Source organism: Mobula birostris, chromosome 15 (genome assembly GCF_030028105.1).
Source record: "Mobula birostris isolate sMobBir1 chromosome 15, sMobBir1.hap1, whole genome shotgun sequence".
Lineage (NCBI taxonomy): Eukaryota > Metazoa > Chordata > Chondrichthyes > Myliobatiformes > Myliobatidae > Mobula > Mobula birostris.
Window position 1 is genome coordinate 78743057 of NC_092384.1, and position 12068 is coordinate 78755124.

The following is a 12068-nucleotide window of genomic DNA, read 5'->3' on the forward strand; positions in this document are numbered from 1 at the left end:
CCCTTGTCTGAATCCCTTCTGTGCCCCTCTTGCCTCTAGCCCTCGTCTGCAGCCCCCATCTACACTTCGGTCTAGTTCCATCACCGGAGCTAGATAGTTACTGTCTGGTGTTCATTCATGTTGGCCTTGTCTTGTCTTGTCCTCGCCTCCATGGGGTAATTCAGGCTGTCTTGCTGTTGCCCCGTGGGGGGGGGGGGGGTCATGTCTTGTCCTCACCTCTGTGGGGTAAGTCAGGCCGTCTTGCCGTTGCCCTGCAGAGGATCATGAGTCCCGGCCCTATGTCCTGTACCCAAGGAGGGGTCCCGACTCTGTGTTCTGTGTATGTGTCCATGGTTCCATGTACCTGCTCTCCCGAGACCGAGGCTCTGTGTTCCCATGTTCCTCCTCTCCCTAGCCCATGTCATGTCCTTGCCTGGTTCTGGGGTCCGAGCCCGAGGCAAGACCCAGGTACTGGGTCCTTGCCTAGTCTCTGGCTCGGAGTCCATACCCTAGCCTCTTCATGTCTCCTCTAGTTCTGGGAGCCGATTCCGAGTCCTAGCCCAGACCCTTGGTCCCAGCCTAGTCGTAGTCCTCAGTCCTTGTTCAGTTCGCTACTCCTGCTCCTGCCTAGCTCTCCTGATATCGAACAATAAACTAAATTTAATTAACCTCACAAGATGTGTCTTGCACTTGGGTCCACCCTTTCTCCTAATGCCCCCGCCCATTGTGACAGATAGAGGTCTATCCACACAGAATCAAGGCTGTAAATGTTGACAAAAATAAATCCACTAAAATCTTCACTGACTTGAAGGGGGTGAGTAATTATGCAATCAATTATTTTGTGTATAATAATTGTAATAAATTTAGATCAATTTGTTTTCACGTTGACACAAAAAATTCACTTTGATTCGGTGTCAAAAAAAAACAAATTAAATCCTGAAAACTTCCAAAGGGGGAGTGAATACTTTTTATAGGCACTGTAAACTGGGGGACTGCTTTGTTGAGCACCTCCACTCCATCTGGAAAAAGGCAGAATTTCCCAGTGGCCAACCATTTCATTTCCTCTCCCAATTCCTGTTTAGACACGTTAGTCCATGGCCTCCTCTTCTGCTGTGATGAGGCCACTCCCAAGCTGGAGGAGCTACCTCATAATCTGTCTGGGTAGCCTCCAACCTGATGGCATGAATATCGATTTCTCCTTCTGGTAATGTTTTCCCTCTCCTTCCCTCATCTTCTGTTCCCTTCCCTGGTCTCTTTCTTCTTCTCCTCAGTGGCCTATCACCTCCCATTGGTGCCCCTCCTCCTCCCCTTTCTCCCACGGTCCAATCTCCTCTCCTATCATAAACACGAGGAAATTCGCTTGAATTTCCAGCATCTGCAGAATTCCTTGTGTGCTTGACTTTCCTCTCCTATCAGATTCCTTCTTCCACCTTGCCTTTTCCACCTATCACCTCCCAGCTTCTTACTTCATCCCCCTTCCCCCACCCACCTGGCTTCACCAATCACCTTCTAGCCTGGCCTCTGCCCTTCCCCCACCTTATTTAGGCGTCCTCCACTTTCCTTTTCAGTCTTGATGAAGGGTTTTGACCTGAAATGTAGACTATTTATTCCCCTCTTTGAGATGCTACTTGATCTGCTGAGTTCCTCCAGCAGTTTGTGCACGCTACTCAGTGATTGAAGTATTGCCAGTTGTGTTGTGTCTATGCACAACTGCATAAAAGCACACACATGGGAGATGGCTTTAACTGGTGTGTTCAAATTGCACTGAGAGAGAGAGAGAGAGAGAGAGAGCGAGTGCACAATGCACATTCACAGACAGCAGATCAATATGTAGTGCTAAGTGGGGGGCAGGGTTAATGCTGTAAAAGAAATAGATCCATATATTAAACTTGTTCCCCTTTAGATTAATGCAACGTAAAACCATATATGTTCAAACCATTCAATTTCCCTTTCATGAACCCTTATTCCAAATAAGCATGCTTTCACAATAACAGTCCATAACTAATTTCACTATACTAAAGATTCAGTCTTCTGGGTGGTGCTCTGTTTCTTTCAGGATAACGCCCCTGGACCTGTGGAGTGGCATCAGGTTTGGCAGGTGTCTTGTCTAAGACAACATTCTCGGTTTCCGGTGTCACGTTGCTGTCAGTGACGTGATCATCACTGAGAGGGAAGTCGGTGGCTGTAATGTGTCGGTCTTGTTGGAGGCAATCAGCTCACTTGTGTTCTTCAGTTGAGCATCCAGTATCTGGTACATGACGTCTCCATGTCTGATCTCCAACATCCACTGTGTGTCTCGGCCTGAAACGTCGACTGCACCTCTTCCTAGAGATGCTGCCTGGCCTGCTGCGTTCACCAGCAACTTTGATGGGTGTTGCTTGAATTTCCAGCATCTGCAGAATTCCTGTTGGTTGTGTACATCAGTGCCCAGTTCCTGTAGCTATCCTACCAGGTGTCCAATTGTCTTCGCGGTAATCACGCGCTAAGACTTCCTGTCCAATCTCACTTGGCAACTGACTGAATTGTTTATTCTGCACTTCCCTCTGTAGATCTGGTTTCAGGAGGTCTATGTGAGATTTCAGATTCCTGTTCATGGACAGCATTGCAGGTGTTTGATTTGTTGTTGCATGAACAGAGTTCCAATACACAAAAAGGAAATTGCCCACCTTCTGACGTAAAGAAATCTCCTCCTTGTCCAATGCTTTAATGGACTTCTTTAATATTTGGATAAACTTTTCAGCTAACCTATTCATTGCTGTGTGGCAAGGAACTAAATTGAAACACCTGATGCCATTTTTCTTCACAAACAGTCGTGATTCTTCTGGTGTGTATTGTGGTCCGTTGTCACTCACAATTTGTTCTGGTAAGCCATTTCTAGTGAAGATAGTTCCTGTAGCAGAGACGGTCTTTGCTGAGGTGGCTGGCTTCATTGGTATAACCTCCGGCCTTTTCGAATGAGCATCCACAGCAATCAGAAACATTGAGCCCATGAATTGCCCAGCAAAGTCAATATCTACTCTTTACCATTGTGATGATGTCCACTCCCACAGCTTTAACAGTGCCTTTTCGGGTGCACTTTGAACTTATTGGCATCCTGAATAGCTTTTGGCCAAGTCTTCAATCTATTTATCAATTGCCAGCCACCACACATAGTTCTGGGTGAAACTCCTCATCTTGACTGTACCCAGGTGTCCTTCATGCAGATTTTCTAACACTCTGGTGTGCAGTTTAGAGGGGACCACCACATGAGATCCACAAATCAGCGTTCTTTGACATACCAACAGTTGTTCTCATCTCATTGAGAACTTTGTAAACATAGGGTTACCATGAGCTAGCCATCCTTGCGTGGTGATTTCATAAACTTTTGATAATGTCAGGTCATTCTTTGTTTCACTTTGTATTTCGGAATTTGGTACAGGCAACTGGTCGACCGATGCTGTGTGGAACACCTCTGTTGGGTCAGAGTATGGAGACTTTTCATCTTCAGTTTTCAATAGTAGAAGATGCGACAAGCCATCAGTGTTCCTGTGTTGTTTGGTACCCTTAAACTCTATGTCATAAGAATGAGCTCTTAGGAATAGTGGCCAATGTTGTAACCAGGTAACAGTCACACTGAAATTCCCTTTCAGGGACTGAAATGGATGCAAGAGGTTGGTGGTCTGTTACTAGTGTAAACTTTTGTCCATAGAGGTAGTGGTGGAATTTCTTTATTCCCCATACTAGATTAAGGGCCTCTCAGTCAATCTGTGCTTAGTTGCATTATACACTTGTCAGTGATCTTAAAGCAAACGCAATCTGACGTTCAGATCCATCTTTCACAGTGTGTGACAAAATGGCTCCAATGCCATAAGGGGATGCATCGCACACCAGTCTGATGGGCAGAGATGGATCATAGTGGATGAGCAATTCATCAGATGTTATTAGTCTCCTTGTTTCCTTGAATGCTTTTTCACATCTTTCTGACCATTCCCACTTTGCTCCTGTCTGTAACAGTATGTCCAATGGATGCAGCACTCTAGCAACGTTTGGGAGAAACCAGTAGTAGTAGTTTACAAGACCCATGTAAGACCTGAGTTGTGACACATTTTCTGGTTTGGGTGCCTGCAACACTGCTTCAGTCTTCTCTTGTGACTTCTGTAAGTCGTGCTTCTCAGTATGCCCACAATATGAGATTTCATTCGTGAAAAACTCACATTTCTCTCTCTTTGCACGCAGACCATATTCACTCAGCCTAGTAAGCACTTTACCAAGGTTCTGTAGATTTTCTTCATCAAGATAACATTGTGTTCCTGGGGGATATCTTGGAGCACTCAGTCCATTCTCTTTACCAAATTGCTGGAGCTGATGCGACACCAAAGACAAGATGATTATACTGAAACAGTCTCTTGTGAGTGTTGATTGTGAGGAACTTCCTGCTCGACTCCTCAAAATCCATTTGCAGGTAGGCTTGTGACAAGTCAATCTTTGAAAACCTCTTCCCACCTACCAAAGATGCAAAAATGTCTTCTATTTGAGGCAGAGGATACTGCGCGGTACACAGCACTGGGCTGGTGCTCATTTTGAAATCCCCACATAATGCGAATGGCTCCAGCTTCCATTTCTTGATCACTGGGACAATGGGCATGGCCCAATCACTCCACTCAGTTTTAGAGAGAATTCCAGGCACCTCCATACTCTGCAGTTTAGCATCCACTTTAGGACGTAGTGCGTAAGGTACTGGCCGTGCTTTATGGAATGTTGGTGTTGCTGTTTCATGTGGTTGAATTCTGGGCTTGATGCCTTTGAGTTTTGCAATCCCCTTCTCAAATACCTTCTCATTAGCATTAAGCAGCTTTGACAGTCTCTGGTTAGTACTTCCATTTGGGCTGCAGTTACCTGTTGATATCATACTGCGAACTTTGATTGACTGCCAGTCTGGTTGGATTTTTCTCAACTATTCACATCTGAAACGGGCTGGCCCTCCACTTTTCAACACATAAAACTTTAACTGCTGTGCTTGGCCTTCATATATCACATTTACTTTCAGTTTTCCTTTGGGAGACACTTTTTCACCTGTGTTAAGTCTTTAGCATCACTGAGGTCTTCTCTTAGGGTATTTAAGAAAACAGTCTGTAGTAGTCAGCCTCAGGAATTATGGACAAATCTGACCCTGTATCTAGCTCCATTTTCAGTTCTACACACCTATTACAGCCCAGATAATTTTGTGATCTACTTCAGTAATACTCTGCAGTTCTAGGCATGACAGTTCACCTTTGCCAGACTCTTTGTTGTCTGATTCTGTTTTACATTCAGTAACTTTATGCATTTGCTTAGTTTTGTGTTTGAGACTTTTCACTTGGTTGTGTTTTTTGTCTGCCTTGTACATTCTCTCTATATGACCTTGTCTGTGACACTTTCTGTAGACATTTTCTTTGTACCAGCAGTTATTTGCATCAAGGGAGGATTTACCACATCGATAAAATTTTTGGCTTTTTGCATGATTCAAGGACAGTTTGTGCATTTCACATTCTAACCTCCTTTTCTGTAGTTCTGCTGCATCCTTTGCTGCAGTCTCTAACAATATTGCAATGGTCAATATCCATTCTAAGGTTAGGCCTCTTTCGGACAGTAGCCTCTTTGGAGTGCTTTGACTATGCATGCCACATACAATCCTGTCCCTTAATGCATCAGAAAGTTCATCTTTAAAGTCACAGTACTGGGAAAGTTTGCACAGATCAGCAATGTATTCAGAAATGCTTTCATTTTTTGGCTGGTTCCTTTTGTAAAATCCACATTTCTCAGCTATTACCAGTGGTTTAGGGTTCAAGTGATTTTGTAAAATTGTAATAATTTCATCAAACATCTTGCTTGTTGGCTTTTCGGGATTACTAGGTTACATATGAGACTGTACATTCTTGGGCCCATTAAGCTAAGAAGAGTAGGGTCTTTCTTTTGATCCTCCACGTTGTTCACATTACAATACAGTTCCATCCTCACCATATATGACTCCCAGCCTTCACTAGCGCTATCAAATTCATCAACTTTTCAACTGAAACCATCGCCACGTTATTTTCACCCAATTCTATATAAACCAGTCGTGTGTGTAAAGAGAGTAGAACAGTGAGCTAAGCACGCACCAGTGTTGATTGTCAGCGAGGAGGAGATGTGATTTCCAATCAGCACAGACTATGATCTCCCAATGAGGAAATCAAAGATCCAGTTGAGAGGGAGGTACAGAGGCCCAGGTTTTGGAGCTTGCTGATTAGAACTGAGGGTATGATTATGTTGAGCACTGAGATGTAATCAATAAATGACAGCCTGACATATACAGTGCATATAAATCCCAACATTCATCAATTACATTCAAAGATAACACACTGTGACCTTGTTTCTTTACATTATGGCTTGTTGGATATATAACTTAACCATTTTCAGTTCTGACAGTGTTATTTGTTCCCAGCTATTCTTTACAGAATGGGACGGAACTATTCAGAATTGAGGATAATGGAATGATTTACACCAGAAAGCGACTGGATAGGGAACAGTCTGCGTGGCACAGCATTACAGTGGCTGCCAGTGAAGCTGGCAAGAGTGGTAAGTGGTTTTCCCCACTCAAAGTTCAAAGTAAATTTATTATCTAAGTGCCTATATGTCACCATATACAACCCTGTGGGTGAGACGCTTCATCAGAGCTCAAGTCTCACCCCGAAACATCGACGGTTTATTCCTCTCCATAAATTTCATGACATACTTCAGTGAAATTAAAACCTGATTCTGATTCAGTCTTGATTGTTCCAATGCTCACTTGCCCAGACACCAGAGAGATATTGAGATATATATACCTCTGAAAATGGGCCTGGTGGCCCATCAGGTCCTTGTCATGATATAACGCTTCTCTCATGTGTCCATTTTCAAAGTGAGAGTAGTTACTCATACTCATTAACACGAGAGACTCTACAAAACGGGAGACAGCAGTCAGAGAAATTGATGTTCATGCCATAAAGTTGGAGGCTACCAAAATGGAATATGAGGTGTCTTCTCCTCCAACTTGGCCTCATCATGGCAGCAGAGGAGGCCCTGAATCGACATGTCAGTGTGGGAATAGGAAGTCAAAACGAAATGGGTGGCCTCTGGGAGATCCTGGCCTTTGTGGCAACAGAATGAAGCTGTTTGATGAAGCAGTCCCCCGTGTCAGGTAGCCAGTCTCACCGACCAAGGATGGATTTTGACATCTTCCCATCAGAATAGATTTATTATAAAGAAAAGAGACTCTTCAGATGCTGGAAAGTTCAAAGTAAGACACAAAATGCTGGCGGAACTCACCAAGTCAGATAGCATGCCTGGAGAGGAGTAAACAGTCAATGTTTCAGCCTGAAACCCTTCATGAGGACTGGAAAGGAATGGAACATAAGCCAGAATAAGGAGGAGGAGGGAAAGGGGAGGAGTAGATGAGACCTGGTGAGGGGAAATGTGGATGGGTAAGGGAGGTAAGGTTGAAGTAAGAAGCCCGAAGGTGATACGTGGAAGAGGTAAAGGGCTGAAGAAAAAGTGTTTAATAGGAGAGGACAGTGGAACACGGAAGAAAGGGAAGGAGGGGAGGAACCAGACAAGTGAGGGGAAGAGAAGAGGTAAGAGAGTAACCAGAATGGGGAATGTAAAAAGAGAGAAGGGGAGGGGAGAAATAGCCAGAAATTCAAAGTTGTTCTGGTTGTTGGGGCTGGGAGCTGGCCTTGCTGATGAGTACACTCTGTCATGATGTGCGCAGGCAATTTGGGAATCCAAGTGTGGAGGAAAGACAGACTCCAATGTAGAGATGGCGACTAGAGTTTATTCATAATAATTCCAAAAAGCATTTGTGGCTCGGCCGAGTGACACTGTGAGAAGTAACATTCTCAAAACTAGTACCTGGCGATTAGTGCAAATCAAGTGTCTGCTTAAGCAATACAAGTAACCTGCATCCCCTGGCCTATCAAAATAAACTTGCACAAGTTTATATAGAAAGCACTAGGAGACCACATTACAAAGAGCAAGTTGCTTGCGAAAACACAAGGAATTCTAAATGATTTACAACTCTCATTAAACAACACTTAATTAATTCAAGTCCTCTCAAAACCTTAGAGCCCAATGCTCTCCAGTGCCCCACACAGGTTCAAAGTGTTCACTACACACTCACTTTGAAGTGACCTGCAGTTTTTCCTGGAACCAATAGTCCTAGAAGACAACTAACTTTTATCCTTTCACCTTCTTTAACCCACAAGGGCAGAACACAGATATACCGAGAGCAATCAAAACTGCCCAATGTATCACCAGAATCACCCTACCTGCCCTCAAGGACATACATACAGAAAGGTGCCACAGAAGGGCCAGTATCATCATGAAGGATCCACCACCCTGCTCATGGACCATTTGTCCAACTCCCATCAGGGAGGAGGTTATGTAGTATCCAAGCCAGGACCACCATACTCAAAAGCAGTTGCTTTCCCCAAGTAGTAAGGCTGATCAACACCTCCGCCCACTAACTCCACTACAGCTTTATTATTTCCTGACCGTCAGCCTAGCACATTACTTTATGAACATATAATCTATCTATGTATAGTACTGTGCAGAAGTCAGGTAGTTCCTAAGACATTAGCACAGAACCATATTTGTCAACATGGAGTGGAGAACAAGTTTATAAATCTGGTGGGACAAAGGCCATTGGGAATGGCGAGAGTGAGGGGTGGGAAAGGTGTGAGACAGGTGGCAGAGATGGAGTGCCGGGGTGGGGACTGCCACAGGTTCAGCTACACCCAGCCCTTAGACATCAACCAAGGTCATTTAATTCAAACAATTGGTTTATTGATCATTACAGAACGTCTCTCTGGTGCTTCCCGCTCTTTCCCCTTTCCCTTCCTCTTCCCAATCATGATTTCCCTCTCCCTGCCCCCTTCCCACTTTCGGTCCACAAAAGAGACCCATATCATAATCAGGTTTATCATCACTCACATGTCATGAATTCTTTTTTTTTGAAGCAGCAGTACAGTGCAATACATAAAATTACTACAGTATTGTGAAAAGCTCTTAGGAACCCTAACCTTATATATATATCAGGCAGAAGTCATTCCTGCCTGTGGCCATCAAACTTTACAACTCCTCCCTTGGAGGGTCAGACACCCTGAGCCAATAGGCTGGTCCTGGACTTACTTCCTGGCATAATTTACATATTACTATTTAACTATTTATGGTTTTATTACTATTTATTATTTATGGTACAACTGTAACGAAAACCAATTTCCCCCGGGATCAATAAAGTATGACTATGTATATGCCTAAGATTTTTGCACAATACTGCATATAAGCTATCTTATGTATTTATATTTATTGTGTTCTTTATGGTGTTGTGTTTTTTTGTGCTGCATCGGTTCTGGAGTAACTATCATTTTGTTCTCTGTTACAACTATGTACAGGAAATGACAATATGCCTGTTCTTATCGCAGATGTCTGGATATTTCAGAATGCTTCTCTTCATTTGTTTTACAGATTCGGTATCCACTACGACCGTACTTATTAAAGTTCGGGACATAAATGACAACGCACCAACATTTGCAGACAGTTATTCTCCCCATGTGTGTGAGAGCGACCCAATTGGAACTGTAAGTGGAACTTGTGTGGAATGGTAGCACAGTGTTAGCACATTGCTTTAAACCACCAGTGATGACCAATTACTCTCTAATCCAGGCAACAGTCTGGTGAACCTCTTTTGCACCCTCTCCAAACCCTCCACATCCTTCCTGTAGTGTGGTAACTAGAACTGCCCACTCCAAGTGTGGTCCAACCAGCTGCACAGGACAGCATGATAGAGAGATGGCACGGTAGCATAGTGTAGTATAATGCTTTAGAGTGCCAACAATCATAGATCTGGGCTCAATTTCAGCCCCTGTATGCTCTTTGGCTTTCCCTTGGGTGCTCCTGGTTCCTCCAACGTTCCAAAGACATACAGGTTCAAGTTAATAAGTTGTGGGCATGGTGGAGTTGGAAGCATGGCAATCCTTGCAGGCTGCCCCCAGCTCATAGATTATATGTTCATAAAGTAATGTGTTCATTGTTGATGCAAAACGACACATTTCACTTTCTGTCTCAAAGTTTCGATGTACATGTGACAAATAAAGCTAATCTTTCCTCTTTCTATTTTTTTAATTGGGTCATGCAAGATCTAAACCAGCCACTCACCTCTCCATCTCACACACTCTCTCGCTTTGCCCTAGCTCCTGTCTGTGTCCTTCAGCTGGTCTTCCCCCCCACTTTACTCCCCTGCTTTTGCCTCATCTCTGTTTCACTCTGCTTACAGTAAATCTCCAATAATCTATTGTGCTGAGACCTTGTTGGCAGCGCTGGCAGAATTACCAGATTATTGGATGTTATGCCAATTAATAATCCAACAAGGGTCTCTGCCTGAAATGTCGACTGTTTATTCCCACCTACAGATGCTGCCTGACCTGTTGAGCTCCTCCATCCATTGTGTGTATTGCTCCAGATTTTCACCATCTGCAGTACCTCTTGTCTATTCTTTCAGTTTGCATGTTTTTGGGAAAATACAGTACAGTAATACAATAAATTTTGCAGTGAATTTGGTAAGTTTCAAGGGAGTGTGGGAAATGATACACCAAGGGGTTAGTGCAGGAGTTATGCCATGGACCCCTATCATTAACCAAAGAGTCTGTGTACCACGGGTTGGGAACCCCTGGTCTAAAGGTTAATTGGTTTAATTATCTTATTATTATTGTCGCCTGTACCGAGGTACCGTGAAAATCCTTGCTTTGCATGCCAGCCATACTGATAATTTCATTGCACGGATCAATACATTGAGGTGGTACAGGATCTGAGTCAGATGGGCAGACAATAACAGAACTGAAAATACAGTGTTAGATTTACTGGGAAGGTATAGTCTAGGTAGACAATAAGGTGCAAGACCATGAGGTAGGTTATGAAGTCTAAAGTCCATTTCATCATTCAATATTCTAATAACAGTGGGGTAGAAGCTATCCCCGATGGGAGAGGAGAGGAGGAGAGTATGTGCAGGGTGGGATGGGTCTTTGATTATGCTGGCTGCTTTGCCAAGTAGCAACAAGTGTAGACGGCTCCTGTGATGTGCTGAGCTGTGTCCACAACTCTGTAGTTTCTTGAGATGATGAGCCTCTGAATAGGATGCTTTCTATCGTGCTTTGATAAAAATTGGTGAGGGTTGATGGGGACATGCCAAATTGCTTTAGCTTCCTGAGGAAGCAGGGGTGCTGGTGAGCTTCTGGGCCATGGCTTCTACGTGGTTGGACAAGCTGCTGGTTATGTTCACTCCTTGGAACTTGAAACTTCCAACAAGATTGAGGATGTAAGGGCAAGATATCTGATCGAAGGGAAATGAGGAATTGCTGTGTTCTGTGTTTCCTGGAAACATGGCTCACACTGGACATACCAGATGCATCAGTAAGACCCCAATGCTTCTCAATACATGGGATGGACCAGACTGATGATTCAGAGAAGGCAAAAGGTGGGAGTCTGTGTTTCATGATAAACAGTGGTGCTCGAACCTGGTGGTCTTGTTGCATTCTTGCTTCTCTGATCTGTAACACCTAATGTTAAGCGCTGACTAATCTACTTAGCAAGAGAGTTCTCCTCCATGAACCTGACCATAGTTTCCTTACTGCCAAAAGCCAATGTTAACCAGACAATCAAGATATTCAATGCTGCCATCACCAAACAAAAAACAGTCCACCCCGTGCATTTCAAATCCTAGTCGGGGATTTCAGTCAGACCTGTTTGAAGAAATTCCTGCCCAATTTTTATCAGCATGTAACGTGCAGCTCCAAGAGTCCCAACACTAGACCATTGCTGTACTACGATAAGAAATGCTTACCACACCATGCCTTGACCACATTTTGGGAAATCTGATCATAAGGCTGTCCTTCTCCGACCTGCATACAGGCGAAGCTCCAAAGATAAGGGCAACAAAGAGATGGTCACGGGAGGCAGAGGAGCGGCTACAGGATTGCTTTGAGTCAGTGGACTGGGCTATGCTCAAGGATTCCTCAGAGGGTCTGAATGAGTACACCATTGTTGTCATGGACTTTATAAAA

General features: G+C 43.9%; 1 protein-coding gene across 2 annotated transcripts in view; it reads left to right on the plus strand.

Annotated features, from left to right (window-relative positions):
- Window positions 1–12068, plus strand: part of LOC140210735 (cadherin-5-like) — a 104475-nt gene that overhangs the window by 68503 nt on the left and 23904 nt on the right. For both annotated transcript variants that reach the window (XM_072279967.1, XM_072279968.1), the window contains exons 8-9: window positions 6419–6552; window positions 9478–9590. In XM_072279967.1, the coding sequence (XP_072136068.1) occupies window positions 6419–6552; window positions 9478–9590 (247 nt within the window). The remainder of the gene's footprint in view (window positions 1–6418; window positions 6553–9477; window positions 9591–12068) is intronic.